General features: G+C 39.5%; 1 protein-coding gene across 2 annotated transcripts; it reads left to right on the plus strand.

Annotated features, from left to right (window-relative positions):
- Positions 1-49: 49 nt before the first annotated feature.
- LOC132901689 (uncharacterized) lies at positions 50-18,377 on the plus strand. Of its 2 annotated transcripts, XM_060944247.1 has the most exons (9): positions 50-137; positions 482-568; positions 733-840; positions 1,159-1,275; positions 8,115-8,264; positions 8,355-8,396; positions 14,240-14,351; positions 16,380-16,452; positions 17,428-18,377. In XM_060944247.1, exons 2-9 carry the CDS (start codon positions 514-516, stop codon positions 17,815-17,817), a joined length of 1,047 nt encoding a protein of 348 aa, XP_060800230.1. In that variant the 5' UTR covers positions 50-137; positions 482-513; the 3' UTR covers positions 17,818-18,377. The 2 variants fall into 2 exon arrangements, with proteins under 2 accessions (XP_060800230.1, XP_060800231.1); XM_060944248.1 differs by lacking the exon at positions 8,115-8,264.
- Positions 18,378-19,210: the final 833 nt, after the last annotated feature.

The raw sequence follows: 19,210 nt of genomic DNA on the forward strand, positions 1-19,210 counted from the left end.
TTAGAAGCGTATAAAAGGTGGAAGTGCATTTAGAAGTGTCAGAAAGGATGTGAAAGCAGTTAGAGCAGCCTTCACCAACACGCAAGCTCTGTCAAGAGCACACAAGTCCTGGAGAAAGGAAAACGTGACAGAAAGTGGTGAGTGTGTTTGGCTTTTAAATGTGAGATTATAACCGTGATAATAGTAGATAGTAATAAGAAGCATACTGTGGCTTTTTAGTTGTTACTTTCTACTTTGTCTCTACATACACTAAGGCTTCAAACTTACCGATATTAGACCAGAGTGCACGGATCTTCCTTGTGGTTACCAAAATAATTTTTCAGTTGTGCTGATATTACTCACGGGCTATTGATAAATATTCAAATTTTCTCTAGAGGATACATAATCATTTGTTATAAAACTACTAAAATGATTTCTTGTTTCCTAATGAATTATAAGATAGAGAGACAAGTGTATGTAAGCATGTTTTAATTATGTGCAGATCTGGCTTTGGGTCCGAGTGAATGCTGAGAGATGAATATACTAATAATCTTTGTTTTGCTCTTCACATTCACACCACTGGCTAAAGGTACTGTTGGTAATGCTCCCTGCCATAGCATGTAAACTACTGTACACACACTGTACCTATTCAGTATTGTTTTTCAGATAAAACATTAAACAATTAACTTATTTTCTGCATGCAAACTCCTTTCCTTCACACAGTAAGATACTTCTATTCTTTTTTCTCTCAAGGGACAGATGATACTACTACTACTACTACTACTACTACTAGTGTTCCAGACATTGGAAACAGTTCAGCGAAGGGGACTTCCTCTTTTTCAGGGAATATGTCAAGTCAAGGTATCACTTTTCTATTAAATTTGTCAAATAATGCTGTATCATTATTCAACAAATCCTTTTTCTTTGTATTTTCATCAAAATTAGGGAAGGTCCCATCATACGTAGAATAGGTGAAAACCATTATAGTAATAACTGACTTCCTGATTAATGAGGACAAGCCTAAGGTCAACAGTATTTGCTAGAACGTAAACTACTGTACACACACTGTACCTATTCAGTATTGTTTTTCAGATAAAACATTAAACAATTAACTTATTTTCTGCATGCAAACTCCTTTCCTTCACACAGTAAGATACTTCTATTCTTTTTTCTCTCAAGGGACAAATGATACTACTATTACTACTACTACTACTACTACTACTAATAGTGTTCCAGACACTGAAAACAGTTCAGCGAAGGAGAATTCCTATTTTTCAAGGAATATGCCAAATCAAGGTATCACTTTTCTATTAAATTTGTCAAATAATGTTGTATCATTATTCAACAAAACCTTTTTCTTTGTATTTTCATCAAAATTAGGGAAGGTCCCATCATACTGCTACTATGTAGAATAAGTGAAAACCATTGTAGTAATAACTGACTTCCTGATTAATGAGGACAAGCCTAAGGTCAACAGTATTTGCTAGAACGTGCACTTGGGTTAATTTGCAATGCATTTGCAAATATATATAGCTATCTCATCTCATTATCTCTAGCCGCTTTATCCTGTTCTACAGGGTCGCAGGCAAGCTGGAGCCTATCCCAACTGACTACGGGCGAAAGGCGAGGTACACCCTGGACAAGTCGCCAGGTCATCACAGGGCTGACACATAGACACAGACAACCATTCACACTCATGGTCAATTTAGAGTCACCAGTTAACCTAACCTGCATGTCTTTGGACTGTGGGGGAAACCGGAGCACCCGGAGGAAACCCACGCGGACACGGGGAGAACATGCAAACTCCACACAGAAAGGCCCTTGCCGGCCACGGGACTCGAACCCGGACCTTCTTGCTGTGAGGCGACAGCGCTAACCACTACACCACCGTGCCGCCCAAATATATACCGTATATATATATTGTTCAGTGTCAGGCTGCAAAGTAAACTTTGCAAACTCAATAGACAGACATATACAGTCCCCTCTGAATCGACTGGAATAGCAAGGCCTGTTCATTTATTTCTGCTGTACTTTGAAGACATTTGTGGCTGAGATGTAAAGATGACTTTGAGGTGATAGATTAGACTGCCAGCTTTCATTTCCTGGTTTTCACATCTCTATGGGTTAAACAACATAGAACATGGCACCTTTTGGTAGTAGACTACCTAATTGCTATGTAATCAAAAGTAATGAAACAGAGAGTCTTAACGCAAATAACACTTAATATTTGGTTGCCTTTGGGTCCCTTGCTTGAAACTTGTGGTATGGCCTCTATATTTCTTAAGAGCTATTAACAGTTTAAACAATCATAATGACAGGGCACATCTGTGCAAAAAAACAACAACAAAAAACACCTGTCAGTCCCACGTTCAGCAATTTTGATCACTTGAAATATGGGTGAGTTCAAGTAAAAGGTTCCATAATCGAAGCTGTTTAATACATTTAGATGTAAATATCAGGAAGTAAAAGCTGAAATTCTGAATGGTCATCTCATACTTAGCTTTTGATCTCAAACAAAAATGTCTTCAGTGCATCGCAAATGCAAAATAATTGACCTCGTCATTCCAGTACTTTTCTATTAATTAATAAAAAAATTGTAAAACGTTTTGCCAAATTACTGTCATATACCGTAAGAGGAACTTCATTTCATTCTATCGTCAATTGTTTTCCTATAACAGTGCATCCAGTTGCATTTTATGTCTTACTTATACTTCTTTTTCAACATAACGCTCTTAAAAAGTTTGGTAAACAGCAATAGTTCTGACAATAGCTTTATAATCACTTCTCAATTATATAATATACTTCAGAAAGTTCTAGATAGTACTGTTATAGTGTGTTATACAGTACATACGCACTTCTGAAACTCATGTCTGCTGGTGTGGCTTTGTCCAGTGACAGTGCTTCTGTGAGCACTATAAAGTCATAGTTTCACTTTGAGTAGGTGTTAAGTATAGCACTATAGTTTTAGCCAGTGGATGGTCTGTGAATGTCTTGCTTATTTTCTACTTAATCACAATGTTGTTAACAAGTTGTTATGGTAAGTGAGCCTGTTAACTTTAGCCTACTTCATGTTTCTCCATTGAGAGCATACGCATGTATATTATATGGAAACTAGTGTTTTACTGGGAAATACGCCACTTGTATTTTTCATACAGTTGCGGTCAGAAGTTTACATACAGTGACATGAATGTCATTTTGGATATGAATGTCATGACAATATTTGGGCTTTCAGTAATTTCTTTGAACTGTTCTTTTTCTGTTGCAGAATGTACAACATACATCTTTAATTAAAAAAAAACCCCACTAGAATTTGGTGCACAAGTTTTAATTGTCTTTGGGTTTTCTGAAATCAACACAGGGCCAAAATTATACATCTCATCTCATCTCATTATCTCTAGCCGCTTTATCCTTCTACAGGGTCGCAGGCAAGCTGGAGCCTATCCCAGCTGACTACGGGCGAAAGGCGGGGTACACCCTGGACAAGTCGCCAGGTCATCACAGGGCTGACACATAGACACAGACAACCATTCACACTCACACCTACGGTCAATTTAGAGTCACCAGTTAACCTAACCTGCATGTCTTTGGACTGTGGGGAAAACCGGAGCACCCGGAGGAAACCCACGCAGACATGGGGAGAACATGCAAACTCCACACAGAAAGGCCCTCGCTGGCCACGGGGCTCGAACCCGGACCTTCTTGCTGTGAGGCGACAGCACTAACCACTACACCACCGTGCCGCCTACTGGTAGAGTTCAATTAATTTTTTTTTTCTTGGCATGGACTCGACTTATAAGCACGGTCCATATATTTTCAATAGGGTTGAACTCAGGACTTGTTTTAAGCTTAATGTTAGCCTGCTTTATCCTCCACAACCAGCTCTGATGGGTGTTTGGGTTCATTGTCCTGTTGTAAGTCCCAAGTTGTGTTCAAGTTTCTGATGGTTTATGCTGAAGAACTCTGAGGTAGTCCTCCTTCTTCATTATTCCATCCACTTTGTGCAATGAACCAGTTCCACTGGCAGCAAAACAGCCCCAAAGCATGATGATTCTACCACCACCACCAGCTGGTACAGTGTTCCTCTGTACATGGTGGTCATTGTGGCCAAACAACTCAATCTTTGTTTCATCTGACCATACAGCTATCCTCCAGAAGGCTTTTTACTTTGTCCATGTGGTCAGCTTCAAACTTTAGTTAAGCTTGAAGGTGTCAATTTAGGATCAGGGGGTTATTTCTTGGATAGCAGCCTCTTAGTCCATGGTGATCTGAACTGTAGACAATGATCCATCAGCTTCCAGTTCATGGCAGGGCTGTGCCATGGTGGTTCCCAGGTTGTTTCTGACCACCCAAACCAATTTCCTTTCGGCAGAGGGTGACAGTTTGGGTTTTCTTGAAGCAAAGTGGCTTGGCAAAGTGACTACACCTCACAGTAACTTGCATACAATTGTTTGAACTGAGCTTGGAATTTGCAGTTGTTTAGAAATGGCTCCAAGAGACATTTTGAAGTTGTGTATATCTGTGATCCTCTTTCTCAGATCTGCATTGAGCTCCTTTCTCAGATCTGCACTGAGCTCCTTGGACTTTACTGTGTGTTGGTCAATCCAATGAGTGCTGTAAACAAACCATTTTTATGAAGGCACAGAGAAGCTACCAGCTGTAGTCAATCATGGTCACTAACAGGAAGTTAAAAGACCTCAGCCTTGGCAAGATAAGAGACATTTTGGAAGTTTCAGCACCTCTGAATTAATAATCTAAGTGAGCATATGTAAATTTTTGGCCCTGTATGTATAATTTTGACCCTGTGTTGATTTCAGAAATCCCAAAGAAAATTAAAACTTGTGCACCAAATTCTAGTTGTTGTTGTTTTTTTAATTAAAGATGTATGCTGTACAATCATTCTGGCACAGAAAAAGAACAGCTCAAAGAAATTACTGAAAGCCCAAATATTGCCATGACATTCATATCCAAGATGACATTCATGTAACTGTAAGTAAACTTCTGACTGCAACTGTATGTGCTCCATCCAGGACATGGAGACCCAAAACTGTGACATAAATCTCTATATGTCACTCGTGAGGAAACCGATGAATTGCTTTGATAAATTTGGGTACTTTTTGTTTGTGAATGTGTCTATATCATAAAAAGAAAATCACATGTTGGCCTGAAGATATGAAGTTTATCTTCTCGTGCTGAAAAACTCATATTTTTCATATGAAATACATTGTGGATCTGAGTGGCATATTTTCTGATATTTCACTCCGATGATGTCACTCCCGGTGTTTTCCCACTGACTTGACGCGCGTTGTCAAAATGGCGAACTGGTTCAAAATTAAAATTCTTTTGATTAACTTGTATATTTTTTTGTGGATATGTATATATAATATAAACAACATTACACGGTGGCATAAAAACATGAAGTTTATCTTCTCGTGTTGAAAATATTTTCACTTGTGAATATATTCACCACTCAAAGATGAACTTCATATCTTCACACCACTATGTAATATCCTCGATTTATGCACTGTTTTTGTTTCTGTGATGTCACCTACATCATGATTTTATATATATATATATGGGCGGCACAGTGGTTAGCACTGTCGCCTCACAGCAAGAAGGTCCGGGTTCAAGCCCCGTGGCCGGCGAGGGCCTTTCTGTGCAGAGTTTGCATGTTCTCCCCGTGTCTGCGTGGGTTTCCTCTGGGTGCTCCGGTTTCCCCCACAGTCCAAAGACATGCAGGTTAGGTTAACTGGTGACTCTAAATTGACCGTAGATGTGAATGTGAGTGTGAATGGTTGTCTGTGTCTATGTGTCAGCCCTGTGATGATCTGGTGACTTGTCCAGGGTGTACCCCACCTTTCGCCCGTAGTCAGCTGGGATAGGCTCCAGCTTGTCTGCAACCCTGTAGAACAGGATAAAGCGGCTAGAGATAATGAGATGAGATGAGATGGGCAGCACAGTGGTTAGCACTGTCGCCTCACAGCAAGAAGGTCTGGGTTCAAGCCCCGTGGTCGGCGAGGGCCTTTCTGTGCAGAGTTTGCATGTTCTCCCTGTGTCCACGTGGGTTTCCTCCGGGTGCTCCAGTTTCCCCCACAGTCCAAAGACATGCAGGTTAGGTTAACTGGTGACTCTAAATTGACCGTAGATGTGAATGTGAGTGTGAATGGTTGTCTGTGTCAATGTGTCAGCCCTGTGATGATCTGGTGACTTGTCCAGGGTGTACCCCGCCTTTCGCCCGTAGTCAGCTGGGATAGGCTCCAGCTTGCCTGCAACCCTGTAGAACAGGATAAAGTGGCTAGAGATAATGAGATTTTATATATATATATATATATATATATATATATATATATATATATATATATATATATACTATTCAAAAAAAGTAGGGGATATTGGATTTACAAGTAGAATGAAATGCAGATCATGAGGTCAGGAAGGAAACAAATGACAGAAAAACATTAAGGAAACATTTGTCAATTTATTCGAAACCAGTCCAGTAAAGGACAGATTCTCCAGAATAAGGGTCAACACAAACACAGGGTCACACAGCAAATTTACCACCATTTTGAAACTGAGTCAGTAGTGGGTAAAACCCCCTCGGTTGGCTAGACAAGCTCGAATTCGGCGTGGCATACTCCTAATGAGACGTCCCAGGTCATTTTGGGGAATGTTATTCCATTCCTGTTGCAATGCTGCAGCAAGTTCTTGGACATTGGCAGGAGGTTGTTGACGTTGGCATAGCCGTTGTCCAAGCATGTCCCAGACATGCTCGATGGGGGAAAGGTCTGGACTGAGTGCTGGCCATGGTAATCTGGTGATATTCTGCTGCTGGAGGTAATCTGTAACGATCCTGGCCCTATGACATCTGGCATTGTCATCTTGGAAAATGAAACGGCGGCCATAACGACATGCAAACGGCACAACATGGGGTGCCAAGATGTTGTCCTGGTAGTACTGCCCTGTGACACGTCCAGCAACAACATGCAAGTCTGTTCTGCCGGCAGCAGTGATGCCTCCCCACACCATTACAGAGCCACCCCCATACGGATCATGTCTAATGACGTTAACGTCATGGAAACGTTCGTTATGTTGGCGCCAAACCCTCCTGCGTCTGTCCAGGAAGTCCACAGTGAACCTCGACTCATCTGAGAACATTACGTGGTTCCATCAGCGATTATCCCAGCGTTGATGATGACGACACCATTGGAGTCTGGCCCTAATGTGACGATCCCTCAAACAGGGAATGACATGAGGACGTCGGGCGTGTAAGTGAAATCTGTGCAGTCGATTCCTGATGGTCTGGCCACTCACTACCAAGCCAGTATCCCTTCGAAGTTGAGAACTTATCTGATTTGCTGTTACCATACGATTTCTCAAGGCAATAGTGCGGATGAATCTGTCCTGAGCCTGAGTTGTTGCCCTTGGTCGACCGGATCATGGTCTATCCTGAACAGACCCTGTAGCACGATGTCTGGACCATAATCTGCTGATGACAGACTGGGAAACATTCAATGCTCTTGCCACAACGACCTGTCTTGTGCCAACCTGTAGCACGCCCAGGGCACGTAACCTCTCATCCTGTGTTAGACGGTGCATGGTCTCTGTTTAATTAACGACTTCAACCACTGATAATCTGATGCTTTCTCTTCAAAATCTTCCTTTGGAGTGGCTCTAACCTTCCAATTCAGAGTCATGCAAATTTGTGGCACGACCCCCTTGATCATTAGTAGCATCCCGTGCTGATCATGAGAGTGTCATTGATGTGTTTGGGTGATGAATTTCTTTGGAAATGCTTCCTCAGTAAGGAACTATACAACATGCTTTCGTATCCCTTTGTATATGTGAAAATTTGGATCTCAAAATAAAATATCCCCTACTTTTTTTGAATAGTTTTATATATATATATATATATATATATATACACCTCTGAGGAACTGATGTCTGCTGATATGGCTTTGTCCAGTGACAGGGTTCTTGTGTGTGTGTGTGTGTGTGTGTGTGTGTGTGTGTGTGTGTGTGTGTGTGTGTGTGTGTGTGTGTGTGTGTGTCCACTAAATGCTTTTGAGCTACTATTAGATATTCTCAGTACCACAGATGTATTTGAGTCTGAGGACAGGAAATGTGCTTAATTTCTACAGTGCCTCCGATACCTGCATCAGTTGATGAAAACCTTGTAACACCACAATGTTCGGCTTGGATTTCATGCTGCAAGCCTTATCCAAACATAACATGTTGGAAGATGAACAAAGAAGAATACCTCACTGAACTACCTAATAATATTAGAAACAGTCAGTCCACTTCAGATAAGAACATAACCTCATGTCTGACCTTTCCTCTCTCCACTGAGATGCATGATAATTTTGTCATTTGTGTTTTAGATAATGACATCATTAACACAAACAGTACCTTGAAACCAGGAGGTGAGTTTCACATTTCTTTCTGAATGCAAATAAGTAAATAATATAGCTGAAAACACTTTATATATTTGCTGTTATCATTATTAATATCTATTCATATATGACACAATCGATTGTTAATGTATATGCTTCATTATTTCCTGATGAGTTAAGGACTAGTGTATTAATTCATTCTTCAGCGCTGTTGAATTCTTAAATCTGATTTGTTAGAAGGTGTTGATTAGTTTTCCTACTTATGAAAGCATGGGTTATAGACTAATAAATACTTTGTCTTTGTGGGCCTTGTAGTAAAGTGTTACCATTTAATCTTCCAAATGTATATGATTATACTGTCTGATTTTTTTTTCTTCTGGTAATCTAAGGTGCTTTTCTCTGATATCTTCATGTGACTTTGCCCTCCTCAGATCTTCTTAAAACTGACAGAACTTCAGAATGTGAAAATAAGGATAAAGTTACAGTCATACAATTACACAAGCCAGACTGCTAGCTTGCTCGTCATTAAATATGCCAAAGAACTGTCTATTTTCAAAGAAACAGGCAATTTAACTGACATGGGTGGGGGAAGCCATGACCTAATGGTTAGAGAAGCAGCTTTGGGACCAAAAGGTCACTGGTTTGATTCCCTGGACCAGCAGGAATGGCTGAAGTGTCCTTGAGCAAGGCACCTAACCCCCAACTGCTCCCCAGGCTGCTCTGGGTATGTTGTACGTCACTCTGGATAAGAGCATCTGCTAAATGCCAGTATTGTAATGTAACATAGCCAATGACCAACCATAGTCCTTTGCCATGAATTGTCACCAAATACACAACAGCTTCAGAGGTCATGTGGAGTCCATGCCTCAACAGGTCTCTTTTAGTAGCACAAGGGAGCTACATAATAAACAGGTTGTTTTAATGTTATGGCTAATCGGTGTACACTTCACTGAAAAGTTCATTATGTTGCTGTGTTAAAATGCTTATTTTATCATCATCATCATCATCATCATCATCATCATCATCATCATCATCATCATTTACTCATTAGAGGGTTGACCTCCCAAGTCCGAGGAGTCTGACCACCCATAGTGGTCATGAATCCATCGTTTGAATCCAGAATGTTCCTTCATCATTCTCAACAACTATCCCTTGTCCATTCCAATGACCCTTTCAATCCTTAACCACCGATCAGGCTGTCAACACTTCCCTTGGTCTGCTGTAGGTACCATGAACTGTTTTTGTAAGGCATAATTGTCCATTCTAACGCAGTTGTCGCTCTTGATATTCCTTAATCATCGTTGTGCCAGTTAGTCTATATTATGTCTGCATTGGAATACATGAAGGCATAGTCCCAATTCCCTGCTGCCCTCTCTTGCCCCTTTTCCACCAAAGCAGTTCCAGGGCTGGTTCGGGGCCAGTGCTTAGTTTGGAACTGGGTTTTCTGTTTCCACTGACAAAGAACTGGCTCTGGGGCCAGAAAAACCGGTTCCAGGCTAGCACCAACTCTCTGCTGGGCCAGAGGAAAGAACCGCTTACGTCAGTGGGGGGGCGGAGTTGTTAAGACCGACAACAATAACAAGACCACGAAAGATCGCCATTTTTAAGCGACGAGAAGCCGCAGCTGTACAAACGCGAAGTAATCCATTATTATTATTGTTGTTGTTGTTGCTGCTGCTTCTTCTGCGTTGTTTTTGCTTCGATATTCGCGCCAAGGTTTATGCATACGTAGCGACGTAACTGACGTATACAGCGATGTAATGACGTATACAACGACGTAACTGACGTATACAGCGATGTAATGACGTGTCTTCTCTTAGCACCGTGAGCGATGGAAAAGCAAGCTGGTTCTCAGCTGGTTCGCAAGTTGAACGAGTTGTGAACCAGCACCAGCACTGGCCCCGAACCAGCCCTGGAACTGATTTGGTGAAAAAGGGGTATCTGATTCAGACAGGTCGGTGGGTGGTGCATTGTGCTGTTTAAAGCCTCCACATACGATTTTTCGAAGGAAACGCACCCATTCAACCTCTAGCTTGCTCATAACACCAGTATTTAACTCCCACGTTGCTGCATTGTACATCAATCTCAATCTGATAAAGGTGACCATATACTTCCTTCCTGTCTTAAGCTTCACTCAATGATCTATGAGCACTCTTTTTAGTTCTGCAAATTTTCCAGCAGCTGATGCAATACGATGCTGAACAAATTTTTAGGGATCAAGAGAGGAAAATATTACGCCAAGGTACTTGAACTCAGTGGTGTTAGTAATCTTGTAGTTATCGAGCTTAGCCAGAATTTTGGCTGTTGTGTCTGGAAACCACCACACAGAAATGCAAGCTGAAACTACAGTCATCCTGCAAGTTTTAGTTTTGGCAAATAGACACTAAGAAATAGTTTTTAGGAACTTAGTAAGAGTAAAAATAGCAGCAGGAAAACTGAGTAACATACAGTAATGAATGACTGGGGATATTTGCTGTGTTAAAGCTAAACTGTTATGCAAAGATGATGTAAATTCTGAAAGCGTGATGCAACCATTATCATTTATTCATCCATGTAACTTTTTTAGAAGACTACTCTTCTGGAAAAATTTATTGTATCCTATATATGATGGATGATTCATTTAGATAAAACAGATACCAAAGTTAACTATCATTGCTTGTCAGTGAGGTAGTGTAAGCCATTTATAAAGGGATAACATTTGTGATCAACTTAAATCATTTTAAAGGTGAATGTTACATGGTAGGCGGCACAGTAGTAGCGGTAGTGGTTAGCACTGTCACCTCACAGCAAGAAGTAAAAAAACCCATTTACAATTAACAATCAGTGGAACCCCCCCCACACACACACACACACAAAATACTAGGTATTGGTGCAAATTTAGCATTATTACATGCCACTACAAGGACTTATTTTAGGCAATTATGAACATATGCAAGGCGGCACGGTGTTGTAGTGGTTAGCAATGTCGCCTCACAGCAAGAAGGTCCGGGTTCGAGCCCAGCGGCCGGCGAGGGCCTTTCTGTGTGGAGTTTGCATGTTCTCCCCGTGTCTGCGTGGGTTTCCTCCGAGTGCTCTGGTTTCCCCCACAGTCCAAAGACATGCAGGTTAGGCTAATTGGTGACTCTAAATTGACTGTAGGTGCGAATGGTTGTTTGTCTCTGTGTCAGCTCTGCGATAACCTGGTGACTTGTCCAGGGTGTACCCCGCCTCTCGCCCATAGTCAGCTGGGATAGGCTCCAGCTTGCCTGCGACCCTGTAGAACAGGATAAAGCGGCTAGAGATAATGGATAGATGTTACATGGTAACAATGACAAGCAAAGCTTACTACCATTTTTTCTGAGAGTGCCATTTCAGGCTCATGTATTTCCATTAGGATGAATTCTCTAATTTAGATTCGAGTTTGTTCATGTTGATCAATATGGGTCAAACAGACTTGTACAAGAATCCTTAAAATGATGTTCTACATGTATATGAGTCTGATGTTCTTCCTTTTATGTTCACATGCATTGTGATATATTAAATTACACATTTTTTTGTAAGTATACTCCACATAAGGGTACTGGAGTTCAGTAATGTTGAAATGAAGGCGTTTCGAATTCAGCACTGAGCAACCAAACATATCTGTATAAAATTGTATGTTGTTTGGTTGCTTGTAAGCAAAAAGGTGTGGTAGATTCATGAGTAGGCACAAAGCTGCTTAGGACTCATTGTCGAAATTGAGAAAGGTCCAATGTTTGTCTTTGAAAGGAATATTTAGCTACTTTCTGAAAGTAAAAGAAAAAATAACTCATATGCAGGGGGATTACTATGAAGGGTTTCCACTTTCACTGCCGATTATCAGTTTTTTTATGGTTTACAAATAGCAACGTTGTTATTATTAAGTGCAAATTGTTTCAAGATAGTCTCTGATTAGGTTAGATTTAGCAGCACCCAGAGAGTTTAGTATGGTGACAGGCAGCAAATGTTCAACTCTAACACACTAATGTCAAAATGAGAAGAAGACAGGTTCCTCATTGCACATGTAAAAACACACAAAACAAAAAAAAAATCAACACCTGGAAACTAGAAAAAGCAGAACTACGAAAAGATGGGGGAAAGGGTAAAAAACAAGGAGCAGATAATAAACTCTCTATCTGTCTGTCTGTCTGTCTGTCTGTCTCTCTCTCTCTCTCTCTCTCTCTCTCTCTCTCACACACACACACACACACACACACACACACACACACACACACACACACACACACACATTTTATGAGTTAAAATGACAAATGAATTTTTTGATGATGTACTGCATGAATAAATGAAGCTATTGCACCTTCAGTAATGTTAATTCTCTGTAACTTTTCATTCACTTCAACTTGTGAATTCTTACAATCCTGTGATCAGGAGACAATCCCAAGACAGTTGTTGTCTCATTTTCACCATCCTGGATGAAAAGGAAGATAAGAAGAAAAATGCGTTAAGCTGTTTCAAGAAATGCTAAACTCAAATCATTAATAGGTCTAAACTTATACACTGATCAGGCATAAAATTAAAAACACTGACAGGGGAAGTGAATTACATTTATTGTCTCATTACAGTGGCACCTGTCAAGGGGTGGGATATATTAGGCAGCAAGAGAACAGTCAGTTCTTGAAGTTGATGTGTTGGAAGCAGGAAAAATGGGCAAGCATAAAGTTCTGAGCCACTTTGACAAGGGCCAAATTGTGATGGTGAGATGACTGGGTCTGATCATCTCCAAAACGGCACATCTTGTGGGGTGTTCCCAGTACGCAGTGGTTAGTACCTACCAAAAGTGGCCCAAGGAAGGACAACCAGTGAACTGGAGACAGGGTCATGGGTGTCAAAGGCTCACTGATTTGCATGGGGCATGAAGGCTAGCCCATACCGTATAGTCTAATCCCACAGAAGAGCTACTGTAACACAAACTGCTGAAAAAGTTGTTTGATAAAACAGAAAGGTGTCAGCATTAACTTTTCCTTACATTTGCCCATTTTTCCTGCTTCTAGCACATCAACTTCAAGAACTGACTGTTCTCTTGCTGCCTAATATATCCCTCCCCTTGACAGGTGCCATTATAATGAGATAATCAATGTTATTCATTGGCTGATCGGTGTATGTGTTATTATTGTGTTCATTGTTCACTAACTTTTGCTGGTTGTAGTATGTAATTCACATTTACAGTGCCAGTCAAAAGTTTGGACACACCTTCTAATTCAATGTTTTATTCTTTATTTTTATTAATTAAAAGGCACTTCATATTTTAAAGTAATGATGGATGCCGTTTCTCTTTACTTAGTTGAATGGTTCTTGATATAATTTGGATCACTAAAGTTGTGGAATAGGCCTATTTACTGTATTTTTATTATTTACTATTTACTGTTTGATCTCAAATGCATTAAGGCGGCAAGAAATTGCACTAATTAACTTTTGACGAGGCACATGTTAATTGAAAAGCATTCCAGGTGACGACCTCATGAAGCTGGTTAAGATAACGCCAATAGTGTGTAAAGCATCATCAAGGTAAATGGCGGCTACTTTGAAGAATCTAAAATATGAAACATATCTTGTTTTGTAACATTTTTGTTTACCACGCAAGTCCATATATGTTCCATATGTTATTTCATAGTTTTGATGTCTTCAGTGTTGTTCTACAATGTAGAAAACAGTCAGAAAACAGAAAAGTCTATGAAATCATTGGTTTTCTTTTGTTTCAGACATGTAAAAGAAAACCAATGATTTGATTTAATAAGAAGACATAATGAACATAACATATCTATTAAAAGAAAAGTCTATGAATGAGTAGGGGTGCCCAAACTTTTGACTAGTACTGTATATAATTATGTCATTTCCTTATGTGTTTCCTTTATCAGAAGGGACCTTTATCAGAAATTTGGACCTGAGGACGATTCTCGTATTTTTATTGGGAATGATTTTTTCAACGTTTATTTTCTCTACCGCGTACTTTGTGGTTATCTGCAATAGGTACAGTATGAATTAATTTAGAATTCTAGATTATAGTTTTATTATCAGAGCAATGTTTTGATAAATTGTTAGCTGTTCTGTTGTCAGAGTGGCAAATGTTATGATTGGGGAAGAATCTCCACTACTTTTTCAATTCAAGCCATGTCATTTTTAAAAATCATATAACTTATAGTTTTACATCTTATGTCTTATAGTTGCCTAATTTTGGAGTCTAACCTGTGTATTACTTCCTGTTGCCACTGCTGGTGATAGTACTATTAATATGTACAAAGTCATTTGTATGTAGACTGTGTACAACCCCAATTCCAAAAAAGTTGGGACGCTGTGTAAGCTGTAAATAAAACCAGAATGCGATAACTTGCAAATCATGGAAATCCTTTATTTCACTGAAAATAGTATAAAGACAACACATCAGATGTTGGAACTGAGAAATGTTATTGTTTTTTGAAAAATATATGCTCATTTTGAATTTAATACCAGGAACACATTTCAAAAAAATTGGGACAGGGGCATGTTTACCACTGTGTTGCATCACCTCTACTTTTAACAACACTCTGTAAACATTTGGGAACTGAGGAGACCAACTGCTGTAGTTTTGAAAGACAAATGTCCCATTCTTGCCTGATATACAGTTTCAGTTGCTCAAGTTTGGGGTCTCCTTTGTCGTATTTTGCGCTTCATATTGTGCCAAATGTTTTAAATGGGAGACAGATCTGGACTGCAGGCAGGCCAGTTTAGCACCTGGACTCTTTTACTACGGAGCCATGCAGTTTTAATATGTGCAGAAAACAGTTTGGCATTGTCTTGCTGAAAGAAGGAAGGCCTTCCCCGAAAAAGATTTTGTCTGAATGGCAGCATATTGCTCTGAAACATGTATATATCATTCAGCATTAATGAAGCCTTCCCAGATGTACAAGCTACCCATGTCATGTGCACTAATGCACCTTCATACTATCACAGATGCTGGCTTTTGAACTGTGCACTGATAACAAGCCAGATGGTCCCTCTCCTCTTTAGCCTGGAGGACATGATATCTAGGATTTCTAAAAATAATTTCTAATTTTGATTCGTCAGACCTTGGGACAATTTTCCACTTCGCCTCAGTCCATCATAAAAGAGCTTGGGCCCAGAGAAGATGGCAGTGTTTCTGGATATTGTGTATATATGGTTTTAACTTGCATTTGTGGATGCAGTAATGAACTGTTTTTACAGACAATGGTTTTCTGAAGTGTTCCTGAGCCCATACAGTGATTTCCACTACAGACACGTGTCTGCTTTTAATACAGTGTCACCTGAGGGCCTGAAGATCACAGGCATCCAATGTCAGTTTTCAGCCTTGTTTCTTGCATACAGAGATTTCTCCAGATTCTCTCAACCTTTCAATGATATTATGTACCATAGATGATGTGATCCCCAAATTCTTTGCAATTTTACATTGAGGAACGTTATTCTTAAATTGTTGCACTGTTTGCCCACGCAGTCTTTCACAGAGTGGTGAACCCCTCCCCATCTTTACTTCTGAGAGACTGAGTCTCTCTGGGATGCACTTTTTTATACCCAATCATGTTACTGACCTGTTGCCAGTTAACCAAATTAAGGTTTTTTTTTTAGCATTACACAATTTTGTCAGTCTTTTGTTGCCCTGTCCCAACTTTTTTGAAATATGTTGCTGACATCAAATTCAAAATGAGCATATATTTTTCAAGAAACAACAACATTTCTCAGTTTCAACATTTGATATATTGTCTTTATACTATTTTCAATGAAATGTAGGTTTTCCATGTCTTTCAAATCTTCACATTTTGTTATTATTTATGTTTTACACAGTGTCCCAACTTTTTTGGAATTGGGGTTATATGTGTCTGTGCATGTTTCTGTGTGAACATGTAAAGATGGCATTGTAAACAATGCTTTAATTAATATTGACAGCTATGTCAGATTCACAAGACGATTCTCATGCATGAATGGTATGATTTACAGAAGCCTGTGTATTTGTTCACACTGTTTCTTCGCACATTTTCTGTGCAGATGCAGAACAACACATGCAAATACAGACAAAGAAAATATAGTCTTAGAGACTGTTAAAAGCAAACCTGACCAAGTAAGTATATTATTTTTATCTTGTGCAAGCTTCTAAAATAACAGAGAGCAAACAGAACCTGGTATAAATGGCTAGCAGAGCAATGCCCTTTTCTTTCAAAGAAAAAAAATGAACTTTTGTCGAACAAAGAACAAGTGGTTATAAGTAAAGATAAAAGAATGGTATGAAGCAGAGACTGGGGCTGATTTATTTCCGACCCAGAGTGTAGATTCATGCATCCTCTCAGTGACAGTCATGACAGCTTGTAATGCCCCTTGATTTGGTGTGCATAGGGGCTAAGTTATTTAAGCCCCATTCTCTGTCACATCCATCACATTTTATCTGTAGTGATTGAGAAGGTGCACATGAAGTACAATCATGGGCGTCATAAAACATGAGCAAAGTGGATTACTTTTTTGATCACTGATTTTTCAAAATACATTTCAAGAAGAACTTTGAGGTAAATAAACTAAGCTAACATTGTCCAGTCAAAGAAAGGAACAAGTGGCAGATCCATAAGTTTTGTGTGATTTGAATAAAAGAGCTAGATAATGACAAGTACAGCTTTTCTGTTTAGTAATCGAAAGAGACACCGGCTTGACATGCCTCACTTACGTACTTGAAACATAAAAAGTTTCAATCACAAATGGTGCCACCTATATACCTTTCAGTGAGTGTGCTCCTGTATAATCATTTTATGCCTATGATTGTGCTACAGTATAAGGCTGGACCATAATAGTAATCCCAATTTATTACTACGTAGTAGATTTTTTTTTTTTTTGCCCTTCCATTCAATATTGTAAACCAGAGAGCAAGAATGTTTCTCAAAATTAACTTCATTATTTGTGTCACATACTTATAATAGCAGAGAATCCTTTCCATTACTTATTAAAATTGGTGCGTTTGGAGAAAGAAAAAAATCCATCCAGGCATACGAGGTGCTTTAAAAGAAACGGCTGTTGGTGAAAAGTTCTAGCTTAATATTTTTTTCCCTAGTTGATGATGCAGTCTGATGAAGACCAGGCAGATGAACAGGCCCCTCTTCAAGTACAGTCTCATGTTAAGGTCTCTGCAAACACATCTGCTGTACATCATGGGACTGAAGAAGAGATGAAGCTATTACAAAAGGACAAGACAGAAGGAGCAGAAGTAAATGATGTTGACTATGCCACTATCAACTACTCACTTTTACAGAAGAAAAATGATGGAGACTTAAACTTGGGGAAAGTGGAGAGTGATTATGCAGAGATTCAGCTGAAAAAGCCGAGTGAAAGAGAGGAAGGTGAGACCTCACAGGATGGAGAGAAGCAGGATGAAGTAGATCATGGTCTGGAGGCTGGGATGGAGAGCCAGATGCAAGTGGAGTTAGATGACGTGCAGGTTTAAACCAGTACTCATGGTTTACATGGAAGAAGGACTGTGAAGAATGGCTCTGGCATTTTAATTATGAATGATTGTGTGAAGATTTTGCTATTTATGTTCTGACTCCAGTTACATTTGTCTTAAATGCAGCATAAATATTTGCATTACGAATATGTAAACCAGACTATGCTTTTTCCCCTTGTTTCTGTTCTGCTTTTTCTGATCAACTGAACAACCCATTTCCCGTATTCTGAAACCATGTACAGTCGATTGCCTTAAAAGTAGCAGAATTGAGTAACTGTTTTTACAAGGCCAAAATTAAGCATTGCAGGAGGAAATGTAAATAAAAGCCTGAAACATATTAACTGTCAGGCTCCAATGTATAGTAGTATTGCAAATCATTAGAACATCTCAAGAATACAAGGCTTCTTTTAAAATTATATGATTATTACTAGTCTAGGAACAGTTTTTAAAACTTTCATTCTTCGATACTGTAAATGTCTACTACGCTTGCTCAAAAAGGATTCAGTGCTGATTGTGATCATCTGAACTGAATGAAATAAAGGAACAGTTAGTCTGATAAACTGAACTGTCTTTATGCATGGAATCAAACACTTGAGGATGTGCGAGTTAGATGCACCTAATGTGGATACACAATCTACACTGCCCACTTCTGGCATAAATGGCTAATTACCTTTATGAAACAAAAGAGTTTGCATGAGAAATCTGTATTACTAAAGGAAGCCTGTCTGTCTCTCTGCCTGTTCACCTGTGCAAATCGACACGCCTGGACGCACACACTTCATACTTCGCACATGCAGTGGCGGCTCCAGAGATTTTTCCTTAGGGTGGCAAAGGAGGGGCATAGGTTCCAGGAGGGGGGCATAGGTTGTCGATGCAGCAGTTTATGCAAATCGTAGAAATCATTTTTACTTACGCTCAAGAAAGACTCACAATCAAGTCATCTTGTCAAATATGTATTGAGCTATTGTACCATCAAGGAAAACGGATTCAACCATCTAAACCATCTTTTCTGAAAGTATATTCCCAAGCAATGAATGGAACTATTCTGCCCTAGCGATGTATCAAAAAATAGACAGATAGCGAACGGTTTAGATTGTGGATCTTTACTGAAGACTTCAAACTTATACAGATGTGTTCATCCTCGATTTCTGTAAAACTAAAAGAAACAAATTAAGTATATCACTAAACTGAATAGCACACAGGTGAAAACGCGAGCTAGGCTGACCTGCTAGTAATGCTAATACACAACACACAAGTTGTTTACTTTCTAAAGCCTATCACTTTACAAAACTATTAGCTTTCATTTTGTTGCCTAGCATACACAGAAAGTAAAACATAACTTACAGGTATAGAGAGTGTGCATGTGATGTCACGAGGTCACGTGATATTTGTT

Source organism: Neoarius graeffei, chromosome 17 (assembly GCF_027579695.1).
Source record: "Neoarius graeffei isolate fNeoGra1 chromosome 17, fNeoGra1.pri, whole genome shotgun sequence".
Taxonomy (NCBI): domain Eukaryota; kingdom Metazoa; phylum Chordata; class Actinopteri; order Siluriformes; family Ariidae; genus Neoarius; species Neoarius graeffei.

What these genes read in the sequence shown, in the direction of transcription:
- LOC132901689 (XM_060944247.1), top strand. Translation starts at nt 514, where the DNA reads ATGAATATACTAATAATCTTTGTTTTGCTCTTCACATTCACACCACTG. An exon ending in TTTGTGGTTATCTGCAATAG is followed by an intron (nt 14,352 to 16,379) that starts GTACAGTATGAA and finishes TTTTCTGTGCAG; the next exon opens with ATGCAGAACAACACATGCAA. An exon ending in TTAAAAGCAAACCTGACCAA is followed by an intron (nt 16,453 to 17,427) that starts GTAAGTATATTA and finishes TTTTTTCCCTAG; the next exon opens with TTGATGATGCAGTCTGATGA.